General features: G+C 55.7%; 2 protein-coding genes and 1 long non-coding RNA gene across 6 annotated transcripts in view; 1 reads left to right on the plus strand and 2 right to left on the minus strand.

Annotated features, from left to right (window-relative positions):
- SLC9A1 (solute carrier family 9 member A1) overlaps positions 1–3,900 on the minus strand; it is a 29,388-nt gene extending 25,488 nt beyond the window's left edge. The window contains exon 1 of the mRNA XM_027443859.3: positions 3,353–3,900. Coding sequence (XP_027299660.2) covers positions 3,353–3,686 — 334 coding nt within the window. The 5' untranslated portion in view covers positions 3,687–3,900. The remainder of the gene's footprint in view (positions 1–3,352) is intronic.
- Positions 3,901–4,859: 959 nt separating this feature from the next.
- The window catches only part of WDTC1 (WD and tetratricopeptide repeats 1), a 30,798-nt gene continuing 16,556 nt past the window's right edge, over positions 4,860–19,101 (plus strand). The window contains exons 1-5 of one of the 2 annotated variants that reach the window (XM_013101581.5): positions 4,860–5,007; positions 5,749–5,921; positions 6,166–8,164; positions 15,998–16,130; positions 18,329–18,412. In XM_013101581.5, the coding sequence (XP_012957035.1) occupies positions 16,038–16,130; positions 18,329–18,412 (177 nt within the window). In that variant the 5' untranslated portion in view covers positions 4,860–5,007; positions 5,749–5,921; positions 6,166–8,164; positions 15,998–16,037. Of the gene's footprint in view, positions 5,008–5,748; positions 5,922–6,165; positions 8,165–9,478; positions 9,847–15,997; positions 16,131–18,328; positions 18,413–19,101 lie in introns of those variants that run through there. The other variant, XM_027443872.3, reaches the window with a different exon arrangement.
- LOC119713607 (uncharacterized) lies at positions 5,553–11,341 on the minus strand. Of its 3 annotated transcripts, none has more exons than XR_011804782.1 (2): positions 10,737–11,341; positions 5,553–8,862 (listed from the first exon to the last, which is right to left on the minus strand). It is a non-coding gene; the product is annotated as an uncharacterized lncRNA (long non-coding RNA). The 3 variants fall into 3 exon arrangements; XR_005260805.2 differs by having other exon boundaries at positions 5,553–8,342; positions 10,558–11,341; XR_005260804.2 differs by having other exon boundaries at positions 10,558–11,341.

Here is a 19,101-nt window from a genome sequence, read left to right on the forward strand (position 1 = left end):
CCTCTGCAGCAGTCTCTTGAGCAGACGTGTAGGAAATCGTGACCCCGGTACCTGCCTGAGCTGCTTGGTGCAGTGGGGTGAGGCTGCTCCATGTGGGACCGTGGGGACCCGGGAGCTCTCCGATGCAGGACAGCCACTCGGTGCAGCTGACCCTACAAATAACACGGCCGTCCTGCACCAAACCTGACCCCGGGAGGGAAATAGGACTGCTGTGCTTTTCTGTTTCAAAAGGCAGGACCTGAGAGGGGCTTTGGGGACGCAGCTAACCTCGCAGGTGGGCAGGAGCTGGTTTGCAGCAGGGCTCCGACCACCGGGCCCCAGCAAGCGCCTGGAGGAGGCAGCGAGGGGACCGCTCACCACAAGCGGCTGTTCCCAGCCCTGACTCACTGCTTCCCTTTTCCCCAAAACGGAAAAATGTTTACAGCTGAACCCAAATGCTCCTGATCCTCTGCTGGAGCTGAAAGGTCGTTCATTCCCCCCGCTGCTGGGCTCAGGACACGGGGTTTGTGCAGCAGGTCCTGTGCTGGGCACGGCACCCAGCCCTTCCCCAGCCGCTCCTCCAGCACCCTGCCAAGGAAAACCCCCCCGGTGCCCTTACAGAGCCCTCGCAAACAGCCTGGAGGAGGTGAGTAAGGCAGCGGGGAGGCCGGGGACAGAGGGATTGGAGATCTGACGTGCTGGGGACACGCAACAGGCTGAGACAAAGTCTCCTTGCAACACCGCGAGCTGACCCAGCTCCGCTCCTGGCACGGGCACCGCCAGATGTGGCCTGCACGTAGCTGGTGGGGCGTTGGAAAAGCCCGATCGTGGCTCTCCCTCCCCCCTTTTTTCCCCCCCCCAGGCTGAAAACTCTGCTTGAGCACGAAGGGAAGCAGGCAGCAGGCAGCAGCAGCCGTGCCCTTCCGCGCTGGGATGAGGCAACGCAGAAGCAGCCCACGCCTGCGAGGCACGCGGCAGCCACAAGCGACGTGTCCTGTCCCAAAAAGCAGGATGTCCCCCTTTAAGCCCCAAAGGCTGCCTGTGAATTACCCAGAGCAATGAGGAGAAACCCAGCAGCAGGACAAGGCTCTGGCTGCATCTCCTGGCACAAGGGAGAGCTCTGGAAGTGGTTCGGAGCCCCTGGACTGCCTGCGCCATGCGGTCACCCCCTGGGGACACCAGCTGGGGACACCCAGAGGCGACGTGCTGACTTCTGTGTAACTTCTTCTGATGCAGGACGGGATGGAGCTGAGGGAGCCTGAATATTCAGCTCTACCAGCAACATGGGAACAGCACACCGAGCCAGCCCCGCCGTCCCCCTCGCTCTGACGCAGTCTCAAAACCCTGGGGAAGAGGCCACGGAGGAGGACGAAGCCCCGTTACGGCTCTGCTGCCAAAACCCCTGCTAGGTCGGTAGCTGAAGGTACGATTTTGGCATCGGCAGCATCCCTGCAGAGCACCTGCCGTCCTCGAGGGACCCTTGCCAGAGCTACGAGGCAGCTCCTAAAATACTCCCCATCACCGCACAGCCCTGCGGAATACTTTTACTGGGAACCAACCGAGCTCAGCTGACGGCCAGAAATAACTTTCCACGCAAGGCAAACAAACCCAAACTTTCAAGGCAGGCTCCCAGAACAGCCTCTGGCTGCCCGTGGGGATGTCCCCGTGCCCCACGGGCTCTCCGCTGCCCACGGGGGGCTTCGGGCAGCGAGCCGAGGTTCCCAAATCGTGCCCTGAGCTCGGCCGAGAGCAGAGCCCTGGCTGGAGAGGGGCCAGCTGTGTTTGGCCCCTCCTTTCTCCTCCGGTTTCGGCGCAGATCCTCCTGATTTCATCACTCTTTTTACTCCCCAAGACAGGCGGCAGAGCCCGCGGTGCTGTAGCCCCGAGCAGCTAGCAGAGGTCGCTTAGCAGATGCGAGGTGAGCCATGGGAGAGGTTTCAGGGCCGCGTTTCCTGCGGCGAGGCTGCCTACAGCCACCCACGCTTTTTGAAGCACTTTGCTCCACGGGGGAAGCCCAGAAGGGCCGAAACCCACACGGCCCCTTTCCGCCTCGCCACGCCGCTCTGCTCGCCCGGGAAGCCTCTGGCGTGGAAACGTTTTCACTCATTTGCCTCCGCGTGAATAAAACATGCGGGAGGGGTTAGGGAAATGGGGTTTTACCGGCCTGTGCACGCTCGCAGCAGGCTGGGAACGGGGTGAGGTGCTTTGGGGGAAAACTTAGGCAGGGAGTGTCCGCGATCCCAGCCACGTCTGGGGTCTCTGGGACCCACCGGAGCAGGATGGAGCATGGCTTAAAGCAGGCACCCGAGGGAAATGTCCCTGGCTGTGATGTCTCAGGACCCCCAGCCAGATTTCAATCTGTTGCAGTGCTCCAGAAGGAGCTGCTAGCGCTGCTACGGCCCTGATGGTAATTAAGGAACAAAATTAAGGCAACACACATCCTCCCTCCCTCCCTCCCATCACCCAGTCTAGGGCTGGGACGGGCAAACATTTCACCTGCCCTCGAAATCCCCAGCTGGAGCGGGGCCAACGCGACCTCCCCAGGTCTGGCCCTTGGGTGCTGGCGGGTGCGAGGTGGTGGCACCGTGGCACGCTGTGGGGTGGTTGGCTCGCTATCGACCCAGCTGCAGAAGTTTGGGAAACACTCGGCCAAAACCCGCCGGCCGCCCCGGCACGCTGCTGCCTTCCCAGAGCCCTCATCCCGCGGGGTCTGCTCCCAGCCTCGGCCCCCAGCTGCTCACCACCCTTCCTGCAGGGATCCTCGGGGGAAAACACGCCGCAGCAGGGGGTTTGGGATGCCCAGCCCCATTCCCGGGAGGAAGGGGAGGCCGAAGCGGGGAGAAATTGTAAGTGATTTCTCCAAGGTTACAAAAGGCGGCTGTGGTTCGGGAAGGAAACAAAGCAACGAAGCCGACGCTTCCTCCCCGGTGCTGCCTGCCTCCCGAATGATGTCAGGGAAACCTAAAACGCCCCTTGCCCAAAGAGGGGATGGTCAGTGCTTGGGGGAGCGTCTTCGCTGATGCTCTGGGCATTGGGACAAGCAAGCCTGCCCCCACCAAGGGGGCTGGGGTGCCCGCTGCACCGGCTGCCGGGCCTGCAGCAGACACAAGGTCGCGGGGAGAGTGATGCGCCCCCCGTCCTGGGGTGCCCGGGGGGCTGCCCGGGGTGTGCAGGGGGCTTTGCCCGGGGATGCTGCCCCGTCCAGCCAGGGGGTCGCACCCTGCATGCTCCGGGGGTCGCACCCGGGATGCTGCCAGCACCTTCCCTGGGAATCCAGGGGGTCCCTCCCGGGGCTACCGCGGGGCGCTCACCCCGGGGTCGGTGGCTCGCGGTGGGGACCCTTCCCCATCACCCAGCACCACCGCCGACCTACCCAGCTTCATCAGGCAGGCCAGCAGGATCCAGAGGGAGATCTCGAAGGGGATGCGGATGCGATCGTAGTCGATGTCCAGCACGGGGAAGGCTTTGCGGTGCTTCTGGTGCCCCTCACCCGAGTGGTTGGCCGCCTGCTTGTTCAGCGGGTGCATCTCCTGCGCCGTGGCCGGCGGCGGCGCGGCGGTGATACCCCCGGCTTCCCCCCCCGGTAGCGGTGCCGGGTGTCTCCGGGAAGGCTCGGAAGCCAACATGGGGTTGGCCTGCAAGCCCTGCCCGGGGAGCAGCGAGCCCAGCAACACCAGCAGCACCCACGGCAGGAGGAGCGCGGCCATGGCGCAGGGCGCAGGGCGCGGCGGGGGCTCGCTGGGGACCGGGACCCACGGGTGCTGCGGGCTCGGAGCAGCCCCGGCGGCAGGCTGCGAAAAGCCGGGACCGGGACCGGGGCTTGGGTGGCGGAGGAACGGCGGAACATCCCCCGGAGCGGCCGGGGCGGCCGCGGGGAGGAGGCAGGGGCGGAGGCGGTCCCGCAGCGCCTGCGGAATGCAGCGCCCTGGGCACGGCGGAGGGGCCGGGCCGGGGGCAGGGCGGGGAGGGGCGGGAAAAAAAAAAAGGGGGAAAAAGGGGAAAAAAATAAAGGGGAAGGGGGTGGGAGAAGAGAAGGGGGTGGGGGGGGTGCGGGGTTTAAGCGGGGGTGGGTGGAAAGGGGGGTGTTGGGTGGGGGTGCAGATGGAAAGGGGGGCGCAGATGGAAAGGGGGTGCTGCAAAAGGGGGGTGCACGCGGAAAGGGGGTGCTGAAAAACGGGGGAAGTGGGGAGGGGAGTGGAAATGGTGCTGGGAAATGGGGTGTAACTGGGAAAGGGGGCTGCAAAGTGGGGGGTGCTGGGAAACGGTGCGAGTGGGAAGGGGGGGCTGCAAAGTGGGGTGCAATTGGAAAGGGGGAGGTGGTTTGGGATGGTGCAGCTGGGAAGGGGGCACGGCAAAGCGGGGTGTGCTGTGATATGGGGTTTGACTGGAAAGGGGGTGTTTTGAAACGGGGTGCAGCAGGAAAGGGAGCACTGCAAAGTGGGGGTGTGCTGTGAAACAGGCTGCAAGTGGGACAGGGACACTGCAAATTGGGGTGCCACTGGAAAGGGGGGTGTGTTTTGAAACTGCAACTGGAAAGGGGCACTGGAAAGTGGGGTGCAACTGGAAAGGGGGCGTTGCAATGGGGTGCGTTGTAAAACGGTGCAACTGGAAAGTGGAGCACTTCAGAGTGGGTTGCAACTGGAAAAGGGGGGTTGGAGGGCTGAGGGGTGTGCTGCAAAGTGGGGTGCAGTTGGAAAGAGGGCACTGGAAGGGGCGTGGGGGGGCTTTGCAAAGTGGGGTGGAACTGTAAGGGGTGTGCACGGGGGCAAGGGGTGCACGGCAAGGCGGGGGGCAGCTGCAAAGCAGGGTTAGAACCCAAAAGGGGGAGCAGAGGAGCAGGAGGGCGCTACTGCAGGGCAGGGGGCAGCTGCAAGGGGGGTGCGTGGGGGCGAGGGGTGCGGTGCAAAGGGTGGGGCAGGGAAATGAGGGGGTGCTAAAAGCAAGGTGGAGTGCAGTGCAGGGCGTGGTTGGGTTGAAAAGGGTGCACAGAGGAGAAGCATGAGGCGGGCATGGGTGCAAATCTTGGAGGTAGGTGCGGTGCGGGGTGGTGCAGCGCCAAAGGGAGGTGCGTGGAGGCAGGCTGAGCACGTGGAGGGGGGTGAAAATGCGTGGATGGGCGCAGAGGGGCGAGGTGGGCACCAGGAGGCAAAGGGGCCATAATGCAAGGTGCGAAAGGAAGGGAGGGAAAGGGGACCTGGGCCCAAGCCGTGCTGCTGGAGGGGTGCAGGGGGGTGACACTGCAGGGCTGGGGACAGCAGAGCACTGGGAGAGCAGAGCAGCCTCCTCCGTGTTTGCTGCTGGGAGAGGGGAACGGGGCTGTGGGATTTGTAAAGCTTCCAGTGGGGTTAGAAGGGGCCTGGTGGGTACTGGCTGTTATTCTAGGCCGACGGGCTGCTGTAACCGCATCTGCGCCTGCTGGTAGCTCCGTGCCCTTCGTCCTAGACAGCAGGAAATCTGATAAGGATCTAATAAAACCCCGGGTGTAGTGTGGGGGGGGTTGCTCAGCACCACACGCCTGATTTCTTGGCTCTGCCGCGCTGTTCCTGAGCGTCACTGGAGCCATTAAAGCTGGCGCGAGTTTTGAACTGATTTAATGACTGAAAGTCAGGGGAAATGGAGCTTTTTGTTAAAGATGCAGCCCCTGATCCTTGGGGGCACTTGGTGTGGGGAAGACGTGGGTTCTTGGCAAGACACGTGGCAGCTCAAACCCAAGAGCTTTGAAGGTTTGACTTGCTGGTTTCAATCAGCGACGATCCTCTTTTAAAACAGCATCAGCTTCCAGCATGATGGTGCCTGGGGAAAGCTGCAGGAAACGCCGACGTTCGTCCTCTGGCAGACCTGGGCGGGAAGAGGGAGCACGCCGTGTTGCTGGTGGAAATGATCAACGACAAACGTGAGCCATCAATTAACGCGAATCACGAGCCTGAGCAGGAACCAGCTAGGTGTGTCAATTCCTCTCTTCCGCTTGGTGATGTTCTCAATAGTCAAATTAATCTGTTTTACCAATTAAGCAAGAAATCCTGAATGTTTCTCCTTTTGAAAGAGCTTAGTCATAACTGGGTGAGAAGCCTGATCCTAGACTATGGCAGCTAATTTGTGTCTCAGCTGCAGCAGGATTGGTGCTGGGAGTGTGCAGGCGACTAGACGCTGCTTCAGGAGCAAACACTGGCTCTGGTTTTCTTTCAGAAACAGTTCTGAGAAGCTAAAACCGGTACAGTGTTCCCTTAAAACTGGGTCAGATTCGTCCACCTCCTCACGCCTAGATCAATCAACAGCCGTGGTGGGCTGGCACGACCCGTCTCGTATCTCACCATTGTACCTTTGCCAGTGGGGGATGCAGCATCAAATTAACTTCTTGCTACTTTGGGAGCGTGCTTGCACTCGCCTGGCTGAATAACGCTGGCTGGACAGAGGCCTTTCAACCTATGGAACAGGCTGGTGCTCTGGAAATGACTGAAGTTGGTGTAAATTCTTGATAAAGGGGAGATTCCTGCTTCCTCCTGATCGGGACACAAAGACTTGGAGACATTCAATTAAATCTGCGTACCGAGTTAATGAATCGTCTCTGCAGTGCTCTGATAGTGGCAAATATCCCCATCAGGGCCTGCAGGCTGCTGCCTTGGTGCTTTTTTCCAGCAATTTCTAGCTTGTGTGCCATGAGAGGAGTCCCTTTACCTGCAGCTTTTTACGGCCCAGCCGAGATGCCCGCTTGAGAGTCTTGGAAATTGCACCACCCTCGCACTGGGAGGGAGCGTAACGAGGCTTGAGCTGCTTGGCCTGCAAAGGGAGAGCAAAACTGCTGCGTGAATGGGCACCTGGAGCTTTAAAAATGTCCAATCAAGCAAATTGCATAAGTTACAATACACCAGAGCTTATCCTATTGTATCCTGGAGAGCAAAATCATATACTGTGGATACAGCTCCTCCGCATTTAACTTCATAATTGGAAAGACAAGTGTGTCCCTGGAAATACTTTGCACCTCTTTCCTTCGAGCAGCCGTGTAGCTGGGCACCTGCACTGACCCAGGCTCCTCCAGGCCACAGAAGCACACGATTTCACAACCCAGCACACGCTAATGCAGTACCCAGCAAATGCCCAGAGCTGTGTTTGCATCCAAGTCATGCAGAATTCAGCCCTCACATTGAATCTGCAGCAAGGCTTTGACCAGAGCATCTGAATATTTTCCAGAGGACATTAATCATCAAAAGGTAAACATCTTTTACGTTGCTCAGGGAGGGAAACCCAGGCAGACACACGAGAGAAGGGAACTGTTTTCTGTAGATTTGCTCAAAGAAGCCAGGAATGCAAACCTTGCTGTGCGTACTGGCTGCAATCCATGCTAGCTACAAGAGTATTTTTATACATGTATAGTCTATTTCTATATTGGACACAGCTGTTCCTTTCTCATCCTCTGTGTATTTATTTGAAAAAGATGAACTCGGCACAACTACCTCTTGGTTTATACTTTGCTGCTGTTCTCCCATCCCCGCTTCCAACTCACAATTGGCTGGGCAAAGTGGATGCAGGTCAGGCTGTCAAATGATTTTCTTTTTTTCTGGTCTGGTCCAATAAACAACAGAGTTAAGTGGAAAGTAAAGAATGCATGCCACTAAATTTTATTTCAGCTGCTTTAGTGGAACCATTTCTGCCTGAAAAAAAAATCTGGTCCAGCTCCAGCACTCTGATGTCTGCAAGACAAACCGTGTTGCTTCTCTCTCACACAGCAAGGTCTACACCTATAAACCTGTGTTCATGTGCACTGTGACTGCCTCACTATGTCACGGTGTGGAAAACTTAACTTTATCATGAATTTTCTACATTTTTTACACTATTTTTTTTTGTGTGTGTTTGCATGCATATGTGCAGCATACATTGATGACAGGAGACGTGTACTTATTGACAGCATTAAGTAATGCCTTCTGTCTGACTTAAATTATTTTCCCTCATGTAATAAGCAGGCCAAGTCCAACTCTCAGGCAGTTTTATTCCTTCCTCCCTGTCTGTTTCTTGAGACTGAAAATCCAGCCACCCTATTTCATGAGGACGCTCACCGTGGTGCTGTTTATATGGAACAACATCGGGTGCTGGGATGAGAAAGCCGTGTTTACATTCCCCAACATGCCTCCAGTTCCCTTTGTGACCACAGCGAGTTCCTTAAACTCTGCGGATCTGCAATTCAGAGCGAGTAAGTACCCAGGCTCTCCTTGACTTCAGCCACTGTTATGTCTATCACCAGCTCTGAAAAAAATCAAGCCTTCCATGCCCCACTTTCCTTGCTGTCAGCAAGCAAAACTTACATGTCAAGGGCATCTGAAGCCTGACGGATTTTTGCGTGGAGCTTCAGATCCCCGTGAGGACAGCATCTGAGAAAAGAAGATAAAACCCTGTTGTACAGATGGTAGCGATGGATACCGATTATTTTTTGTTTAATTAAAAGAGCCTGGACAGACGCAGAGGCAACAATTAATTATCTCCTGTAAAAACTTTGACCACGGCTAAATAAATTAATGGGTTACGAGATGAAGACAAATCGTTAAAGCTAACGGTTGGTCTGTCCTTTATAAATTGAGAGGTATATGGGAAATTCCTCAATCTTGCAGATAACTGAGCTAAGAGGCTTTTTGCCGTGTTAACACAGAACAGGGAGTAGCGATTTCCTTCTGTTGAGCAGCCGGGTGTATCTCGGAGCTGTAAAACCAAGTTCTCAACGAGAGTTTATTCATTAAAGTTTATTAATAGGCTTCAGGACGTTTAGCTGGGGATGTGAGTCACAGAGGGATGAATGTTTAACTCCTGAAATATTTTATTTCACGGCCTCCTGGTGTCGGGAGCGCTGCTTCCCCCGTGCCCAGCAGCGTTGGACCTCAGGGCGTCCCACGGGGGCTGGAAGGCCGAAGGGAAGGTTTTTTGTGAACACTGCCGCCCCCTGGCTCTTCGCACAAGGTTATTTCTCCTCATAAGAAAAATAACTTTGTGCTGCCTGGGGGAGCCTGAGGCGCCACGGGGGGGAACTGCTTGTGGAAGGGGCACTGGGGTCGGGCTGGGGGTGAGGACTGCCACTGGGACACACTCTCAGGCTGACAGGGAGCCCAGGCCTTGGCCTTGCTACCGCCGTGCCCACCGAGGCACAGCCCGGAGGCTCCCGGCCCGCAGGCGGGCGGCGGCGGGGGGAGGCCGGGGGACACCGCGGGGGCCGCCGCGGACCCCGGGAGCCCCCTGAGGGGACTGCGTGAGGGGAGGCCCAGGGCCTAGCCCCCCCTCCGCGGACTACAACTCCCAGCAACCCTCGCGCGGCGCACGTCCCGCCCCCTCTCCTCGCCGATTGGTCGGTCCCTCCCGAAGCGCCCTCTCCCCTTTTTCCCATTGGCTCGGGGGCGAGCTGTCAATCACGGGGCGGCGTCCCTCGGCAGGACGGGCAGGGGAAGGTATTCTCGAAAGCGATTTGCGCCGTTTGCGCGGGGCTGAAGCCGTGGCGGGTGCCCGGGGGGTGGTGGCGCAGTTGGCGTAGCGCATGCGTAGGGCGGGCGGCGGCGGCTGTGGCGGCGGGGGGGTGCTGCTGAGCCCCGGACAGGCGGAGGGGGGGCACCGGGGCACGGGGCGGGGGGGCACGGCCGGGGCGGCTCCTGAGGGGCCCTCCCCGCTCCCAAGGGACCTCCTCGTAGCCGGGCCGCGGCCCCTGACGCTTTAGGGGGGGGCCCTTTTGGCTTCTCTATTCGCCCCCCCCCCCTTTCTCCGCGCTCGGCCCCGTTTCCGTGTCCCCCCCCCCCCCCCCCTCAGTGTCGCCCCCTCCCGGTGTCGCCCCCCCCGCATGGATGGAGCCGCGCAACTCCCGCTGCCCGCTGCGCCCGCCGCCGGGAGGCCTGACAGGTAACGGGACCACGGGACCCCCCCCCCACCCCCCTCAGTGACACGCCCCCCCCCCGTGTCCCCTTCCCTGTCAGCTCCCCCCCCCTTAACATGCCCTTTGCATTCCCCCCCACAGCCCTGTCCCTCTCAGTGACCCCCCCGTGCCCCCTTTCCCGTCAGTGACCCCCCCTTGTACCCCCTTTCCTCTCAGTGACCCCCCCATACCCCCTCCCTTATCAGACCCCCCCCATACCCCCTCTCCTCTCAGTGACCCCCCCTTATACTCCCTTTCCTGTTAGTGACCCCCCCACACACCCCCTTTCCTATCAGTGACCCCCCCCTTTTACCTCCTTCCCTGTCTGTTAACCCCCCCCCCATACCTCCTTTCCCTCTCAGTGCCCCCCCCATACCCCTTTCCTTGTCAATAATTCCCCCCCGTCCCCCTTCCCCTCTCAGTGCCCCCCCTCTCAGTGCCCCCCCATGCCCCCCTCCCCTCTCAGTACCCCCCCCATACCCCCCTTCCTTATCACTTACCCCCCCCAGTGCCCCCCCTTCCCTGTCAGATCCCACCCAGCCCCCACCTAGCCCCTATTCCCCATCCCTCCTGGACACCCCCCTATTTGCCACCACCCCCAGCCCTTCTGCCCCCTGCCCCCCCCAACCCCTCTGTCCCCCCCCAGCCCTTCCCGTGGGACTCTCCCCGACCCCACTGGGCACCCTGCAGCCCCCTACCCGTGCAGGGGCCCGGCCTCGGCTCCCCCGATCCCATTAAACTCCTTCTTGGGGCCGAGTGGCTCTGGCACCGGGCAGCTCTCACATCTTCCCCTTCTCCCCACCACGTCAGCTGCAGGATGGAGCCCGGAGCACTGCGGGGTGGGCTTCTCAAAGCCCCCCCCCCTGCTGCTGCCCACCTGCAATGGGTTCGGGTCCTGCCTGTCCTGGTGCAAGCGGCTTTGGGGCCGTCTGTCCTGGGGAGCTGCTGCTGCTGCTCCTGGCAACTCCTCCAGCTGTAGCAGAGCCGCCTTTTCGCTAACGAGCTCTCTTCCTCTCGTTTCCCTGGGTTCGTTAGAAATCCACCCGTGTAGCTTTGAGTTTGAGCCGTGGCCTCTTGGAAAGTCAAGGTAAAGGGGGCAGGGAAAGCGAGGTGTGAGCCTAAAGAAGCCCGCCGAGGGATTGAGTTCTGGGTCCTGGTGGGGTTTGGATAACTGACGGCGTTTATAGATGCTGGAGGGGAGGGTAAGAGGGATCTCCCCTCGGGATGAATCACCTCTCCGCTAGGACTCGCGGGCTGTGAGCCGCTGCTTTTTGTTTTCCAATGACCTTGAGTTCAGGGACTGAGAAACGCGGGCGCATCCGAAGGCTTTGGGGTCGCGTCGCTCAGCTGAGAGCGGGGCCCGGCTGCTTTGGGGCCGCTGTCGGCGTTGCTGGAGCTTTTTGGGAGGGCAGCAGGCCAGAGCTTTGGACTTTGGAGCTCAGCTCTGCGGGGTGCTCGGCCGTGGCGCTGCCTCGCCGTGTGTGTGAGTGGGGCGGGGGCGTGTGGGTGGCTCTGCCGGGGGAAATATTGAGGCACAAGAACACCCCTCCAAAACCGGCCGCTTTGGGACCGTTTGATAGTAAAAGGATGGAGTTGTTTGCATTACGGGGGTCAATGCTTTGCTCCTAGACTTTGAGTGAGTGTTTCAGGAAAATTAGGAGAGCCGGCTGGGGAAAAGCCACGAATCTTGGAAGTGCCCCCTCCCCAAAGCTCTCTTTGGAAGAGTTCTCTCCCTGGAAACCCTTCAGTTTCCGTCAGTGCCGATGCACCCTAGCAGGTCTTGAGAGCGCAGCCTGCAGAAAGCTGTGGCTTGTTAATTTTTGACTGCGGATTTAAAGGCCAAGTGTTGCGAAAGTTTGGGGTTTATTTGTCTCCGGAGCTTTGCGCTGCAGGAGGGTCGGAGAAGTGAACCAGCGCTAACCCCAGGTGGGACAGGGTCCGGGCTTCGGGATGAGGTTTGAGAAGGGGCTGGTACCGGGATGGGCTGGTGGAGATGCTCCTGAAGGCTGACGGTGAAACGTGCTGCAGTGGTCGTGTAATAAAGGAGCAGAAAAGCTCTCGGTGGTCTCTTAGGTGTGGGCAAAGTGGAGCTGCTTCTGTGCTCATCGCTGGTACCAACAGCGCGGATTTATCCCAAATTGCTCTGTAAGCGGGATGCAATCCTGTCCTTCCGTGAGCTGGTTGTGCTGGTGTAGTGAACAGCCAGGAAACTGCACGAATGGTTAGGGAAGGATGTTTGGAAAGCGAGCAGAACTTGTACAGCAGTGAAGTTTTGCCAAAAAACGCCCTATAAAGAGCGATGCCCCTTTGGGGGGACGTTTGGACAGGGCTCTCCGAAGGGACTGGGTGACTGGAAGGGGTCGAGGCCCTGCTTATTCTTCTCCAGTTATTTGTGGTTACTTTCCAGGAGACTTACAAGGCTTAGGGGTTTTTGTGCTTTATACTGGGGTCAGTTTTTAACTAAATTGCCAGCTGCTGACCTACGTGCGCAACGGTGTGGTGAAGAGCGAGGTATTTGTGGTGAGTGTGGGGCCGGGGCTGTGACCGGCTGTGCCTGATGGAAAAAGTCTGGCCTGGAATGGGAGTTTGGGACTCCGTAATTCCTAGCCTGCAATTCCACAGTCATTTAAGCTTGCCAAAGACTCGGCAGCGGTGGTTTCTTACTGCTGAATACCTGTCGAGCAGCAAAAAACGGCAAGAAAAGCTCCACGAGTCCACTTGGCCAAGCACGTGTGCGTTGTGGGAGGCCTTTAAGCGTGTAACAGCATTCACTCAAACCTCTGTGTCAGCAAGAGAGACACCTTAGGCTCATGTTTACCCATTTGACTTTTTTTTCCAAGCCTGTCTTTTTTTTTTTTTTTAATAGTCAAACACTGGAAAGTTTGCATTGGCATCTCAGGTATGGCAGCCACTCAGCAGCGTGCTGATGTGCAGCCCTGGATGCTGGCACTGGGACCTTTAAAGTCAGGTTTGCATCAAATGTTTTGTTTTAAACCCTTGTTCGCCCAACTTTGTCAAGCAAAGGACTGGTTTCATGGGTGATTTTGTTGACCTTTTAACTGTTAAGAGCTAGAGTTGAGATGTTGAGACCTGCTGGAGGATGATCTGCTGCGAACGCCTCCGAGTTACTGCTGGGAAGCTCCACAGCACAGCTGCAATCCCAAAAACACTCACAGAGATACCAACCTGTGGTGTGTTCCTGTGCTCCTGCAGAAGATGGGCACGAAATGAACTCCAGGATGCGCACAGCTTCGTGGCAGAAGAGGCTTTGTTGGAGAGGAAGGGAATTTGAGTCTATCTTGAGCATCAGAATCACTCTGCTCCTTGTATTTTCTTCTGAACATCCCGTTCGTACAGTCAAAGAGTAGATTTATGGTATTATTAGTGGGTTTGCAGTAACTTATTGAGAAGTGAATCGGCTTCTTGGTGTGGGTTCTTTCTCCCTGCTGTGTGCAGCGTGGCAGCTCTGTGCCTTTCCAACAACACGCGTTCCTCCAGGCGTGTGCTTCAGGGCACTGGCTGAGCTGTCGTGGCAGGTCGGGGTTGAATAAAAAGGAGCTGTTCAGAAATTAGCCACGACTAGAGGTAAGAAATGGGACAGAAACACTTCCAGGGGTCTTGAGAAGAGCACTGGGTGTTTGTCAGCTGGGAGGCGACTGCCTGCTGTGCTCTGGTGTGGTTTTAGCCCTGGGAGACCTCCTGAGATCCAGAGAAAACCAAGCTGGTCTGGAGCAGGGAGATGAGGGATTCGGATCCTGCCTGGGGGGGGGATGAAGGTCTCTGCCCTGCTGTAGCTACAGGTGGAGGAAACACTCGTGTGTCCCAGTGGGTTTGTGGAAGGATGGGGCTGCGCTCAGGAGGGAGGGAAGGAAGGAGGGAGAGCCCTTTGCTGCTGTCCCCTTGCAGACCTGGTCTCCATCAGCAGGCAGAACGATGCCAGCTCTAAGCTCGCCTGGAAAGGCAGAGGATAGGTAGCAAAATGTGATAGCCTCATCATCCCACGACAGGAACTGGCGTGAAATATTGATGAGGAGATGCGTTCACAGCCCTGCCTCTTGCCATTAAGCCTGGGAGTGAGACGACTCAAGCTTAACAGGAGGGTAATAAAGTTTAGGAAGCTTAAAACACGAAAGTCCCTTCTGGGGCATGCGTCCTGGCTTTCCTGGTGCTGCTTCTGCAGCAGAAGAAACTTGGCTGAAGTGCCAGCGTGATGGCACGCTGGAGAAGCACACACACCCCAGATCTGGTGATCGAGGACAGTTTCAGGCCAGCGGATTCTCGAGGAGCCCTGATCCAGTGTCCTTCAGCTGAGCAGGCGATGGGGTGCAGCACGAGCTCAGCCAATTGCCCCAGCGGATGGGGAACGGGTCGAGCTTCTTCCTCTGCGATGAGCTGAGGGTGTGGAAGCTGTGGTCTTACTGGGATGTGTCTGCTGGGGAAATTACATGTGGTGTGGGTGAGGTGGCTGCCAGTGCTCACACCGGGGAGGAGTCGGTCCCATGTGCTGGCTGCAAGTGGCCACACGGTGCTGGGTCCTCCCCTCCTGCTGCCTTGTGCCCAAAGTTGAGGGAATTTCATCTGTTTTGGCCTCAGCACGGACAAAACAGGGCTCGGGCACAGCCATAAGGGCTGCTCGCTGCAGTAGGGAGCTCCTCAAACAGCTCTGCCTTTCTGTGTTGTTTTGAGAGCTCCTACAGCTGCCCTAAATCCTGCCTAGGAGCCCGCTACACGACTGATCTGCAGTTTGCATGGCATTCCTTGCCACCTGTAGGTTTAACGTCCTTTCTGCCTTCACTACAGGGTCGCGTGGAGGAGCCAGCTGAGCTAGGAAGGAGCTCAGAGCCTCCGCTTGGAGGCAAGCCTGCAAGCTGGGAAGAGAGGTGGACTCCTGGTACCGGCACCACGGGGAAATGCCCACACACTGATGCTTTGCCCAAAGCCAGGTGGAGCTGGAGTGGGGCACGCCGGGGTGCAGGAGCCTCGAGACTTGTAGGGTCAGCTGTGGCATTGACCAAAAAGCCCTCGTTTGACCCAAACTGGTGGCTGGACCAGCAGGGGCAGTGTTTGTCAGGCTGAACTCAGCGGAGCTGTTGGGTGCTGCGTTTCTGTGAAACATCCTCGTTTGGGTGAATCAGCATTTCCTCCTTCAGGAGGACTTGTTGGAATATTTCGGCTTGTTCTGCTCGCGACCGCTCGTTAAAGGGAATTTAAAACTCTCGGCTTATGTAGGACAAAATGGTGTTTAAAATACGAGTTGTTTTTTTTTTCAGAGAACTATAGAAATACCAAAATGGGACAGCACAAGGCTTGTGGTATGGAAATGAGGTGAATGACATCATTTCGCAGAGACGAGCTGGTGTTCTGCTAGGTAGCCTGACTGGAGCAGGGTTGTGACAATAACCCTGCAGCTGGGAGATTTTCTAGCAGTGTGGCTGATCTTACGGGGTTTCAGTTATTTAGGGGAGTGAATTCAATGTGGAGCTCCATAAGTATGCGGAAATCTCTCATTTCTTCTAAAACACAACTAGAAAAGGGCACCCCTTTTTATTGCTAATGTAACGGGGTGTTCTGATGACAGCCTCACCTGAGGGTTGGCTGTTGTGGTTTCTAAGGAACACATAATTGATTATTTATTATAATAATAGTTGCTATGACCAAATACAGTAAATTTACTTTTTAATTAAAAAAAATAAAATAATCGAATATAGTAAATAAGAGAGGAGAGGTGGCCAAGAATATCACTGCCTTATAGGTTCATGGTGTAATAATTCTTGTTGGTTTTGGGAAATAGGAAAAGCAAAATTGGACATAAATAGGCTGCACATACAAAGGTGGAAACTGGAACAGGGTGCGTCCTGACCCTGGACTTGCAGGGTCTCTTTGCATGGCTTTTTGAGGCTGATGTTGTCCTGGAGTTCCTCTCTTCTTGAACTTGTCCCCAGACTGGGGGTGACCTCTTTGGTTGGGTGTCCTTCAGTCCTGGGTTGCTCCTGCCCATCCTTGAGTTTCTGCAAGGAGCCTTTGTAGAGAATCCTTCAGCTCCTGGCCACTGCTATTTGGGGTGGGTCGTCCTTCCCCGTTTTATGAGCATCCTAACGTGTTTGCCTGTCTCTCTTTGCTCCCTCTCATGTTCCGCAGGTAATTAAATGCCCTTGGTGTGGATCTTGGCTCTGTTGGCATGCTTGGATGCACAGCGGCTCTTCCGATAGCTTCTTGCAAGAAGATGGCAAAAGCAAACATTACCAGAGACATCATCCACAGGCAGATCAAGGTATGTGTGAGCCAAACGTCCGCTCGTGTTGAGCAGGGAGCTGCTGGAGAAGCAGCGTTCACGCGGGGTTGGGAAATACTCGTGGTGTTGCCTGTGCTTCTGAAGAGATCCCTGCCACCTGCGTGTAGATCAGCTGCATAAGGAGCTGAAGAGAACAAACGCACAGGACCCAGCGTTGTCCTTAATGAGGAGCTGGGGCGAAGCACGGCATAACAACACAATCCTTCTCCCTAGCAGGAACACACCAGACTGGTTCCATGTTGGCAGGTCTGTTCCTTTACAGTACACGGCTGAAGAGAGAAATCTGACTGCTTGTGTTTGGGCAACATAAAGGACCCTTAGCTAGCTTCCCCCACGAGTTTTTTTTGCCGACTTCTTTGTGTTCTTTTTGTGTGATCTTGCCATCAAAGGTATTTTCTGACTGTAGTGAGGCTAATGATCTCTCTCTGTGTCTCTGTCTTTTTTTTGCCGTCTCTTTTTTCTTTAAAGAGTGATGTGTTTGCTTCCTTTGTGTAGGGAGAAACTTCTGTGGTCAGATCAGTCATCTGATGGCTGCCTTAGTGAAATATCTCTTAACGTGAAAGGACTAGCTCCAGCAGACACAATAGACAATTACTGCTTGGACTGGGAGGCCTTAAATCATTTGCAGCTTTGTTGGTAATCAGAACTCACAGAAGTGGCCTGTTAGGGGCCCGAATAAGGAACTAGGAGTTGGGATGCCACAGTTCACCATGCAGTTTGGTACCGAACCTTGTGTAAGCTTGTAATTTAATCCATGTGCAAAGATTTATTTTGCTGCCCTAACAAGGAAGGGCTGGGGCTGTGGTTGGAGCACTAGCCTGGGACTTTTTTGCGCTGTCTGTTCTGTTAGGCTTTCATCCGTGACCTTGGGAAGGTTGCTAAGTCTGACAGTTCCTTGCAGGAGAAGCAATATCCTGCTGCACTGACCTCACAAAGCTCCTGAGGCTGCAGGAGCAAGAAATTATAACTGCAGCACCTTGTGCTGGACCTGGGAGTGTTCTGGGAACACGATCCATGGAGATAAGTCAAGAGGTTTGAAGTTTGTAATGGAAGTTTCTATAATAGCCTGGGTTTTTTATGTTTTGTTTTTCTTTTCCCCCTCCAATCTCCTTATACCTGGCTCCATTTTGTTCTCAAATATCTGCTAGCACATGGAATTCACAGTTCACTATTGGTCTGCATTGGCCACACGCTGTGCTTGTTCTTTGGGGCTGTTATGTGACTCCTGGTGCGTTCCTAGCACCGTGACAGCTTTTGACATCAGTGTTCTCTGTGAATAGCGATGACTGAGGCTTAAGCTGTCTTCACCTGACCGTGGTACATCACGGGACAGGGCTGGGGCTGGGTCAGGTGCTGGGAAGGGATCTCCTCGGACATTTGATGTTCCATTCAAAATACGACTTGCCTTCCCTTTCCTTCATGCCTGCCTCTGCAGTTGGCCTTCTTTCATCGAAGCCATCTGCTGATGCATCTGTGAACTCTGTGAGATCACAGGGGAAACAACTGTCCTGCTTTTCTTCACCTTCATTTGTACTGACGCAGTTCTGTGGCAGCTGTTCCCTTCCCTGTAGAACAGGCTGTGCTGTGGTGCTGCAGCCACGCGCTCCTGCTCCCTTTCTGATGAAATAAGCCATCTCTAGGGGATGCTGTCCAGTTGTGTTCCCCATTATATTTCCCAGCGGTGCTGGTAGATGCGGGGAACGGTGAGGATGACCTGGGAATGCTGAGATTACAAGCGCTTGACTCAAGTTTCAAAGTCATCTTTGGTGCTTCAGGAGAGATTCTGCAGTCTGAGGAGTCAGTTGTTTCTGAAATCCTTGCCAAGGGTTTGAGGCGGGTGGACTCGAGCTCTTTCATATCTCTCATTTCTGGCACAAAGCAGTCAACTTGGTCTTGGTGTTGGCTTCCTCAAACCTTGCCTTTGCTGCCCAGCTGGAGCCCATCAATTAGGTAGAAATATTTCAGAGCAGTCCAGGACAAGGACTGCAAACTGTGTAAGCAGCTGGAGATGCCATGAGTGATGTCCTCCTTCTCCAGGACGTGTCCCTGATGCTATGGACACCCCAATATCTGGCAAGGTCCCTGCTTGATTTTTATGGCTCACGAATCTTCTCTTAAAGGGAACAAGGAGCGTTTTGTTTGCTGTAGTCAGTGTGACATTTCTTTGCTTCATGCAGGAGAGGGGCGCCCTGGGCTTTGAGCGACACTATCATGTCACCGACCCGTTCATTCGACGCCTGGGCCTGGAAGCAGAACTGCAGGTGAGTGGGCAGTGCTCAAACAGCAAACACAGCCACTGGTTGTACAGCTGGATGTGGAAAGTACAGCGGGCTGGAGTGTATGGAGTTCTCTCTTATATGGGAGAGAGATGCTGGTTATTAAGCCCCCTAAACTGTCTGCTGGAGCCTTTGGGTGTGCAGCAACTGACCCTAACAGTGCTGTCTGAAGGAGGCAGCTGTCAACTCTTCCAGGTATTCAGCTGTAAAGCCGAAGTGTAACGTGTTGTCTAAAGAATGGGCTGTTGTACTGCAGTCTGACACAACCTAAAAAAAAACACATTAAGATTGTCTTGATTTGGGGGAGGAAAGGATTCTTCTGTCTCCCTTTCCAGCCACCTCTCAGCTGCTGCTCAGTGCTCTCCTAGTCTTCCCCGTTGCAGTTGTTAGCTAATTTGGTGGAGGATGTATGGTACAGACACCGAGCAGCAAGGTGCTTCCGAAAGAGTTATCAGAACTGCATTTTCCCTGCAATCCCAGAGAACCTGCACATGTAATTTGTCAGCCTAGCCAAGGGCTTTTGAAGCAAAGTCACCTTTCCATGTGTACAGCAGGATTTCATCAGTAGCCTCTGAGGCTGAACTGCCATTTTATTCAACACTACATGTTTTTTTTTTATTATTTGTTTCACTTTGTCTTTTCTACCCCAGCTGCTTATAGCATGTCTGTCTTTT

Source organism: Anas platyrhynchos, chromosome 24, assembly GCF_047663525.1.
Source record: "Anas platyrhynchos isolate ZD024472 breed Pekin duck chromosome 24, IASCAAS_PekinDuck_T2T, whole genome shotgun sequence".
NCBI lineage: Eukaryota > Metazoa > Chordata > Aves > Anseriformes > Anatidae > Anas > Anas platyrhynchos.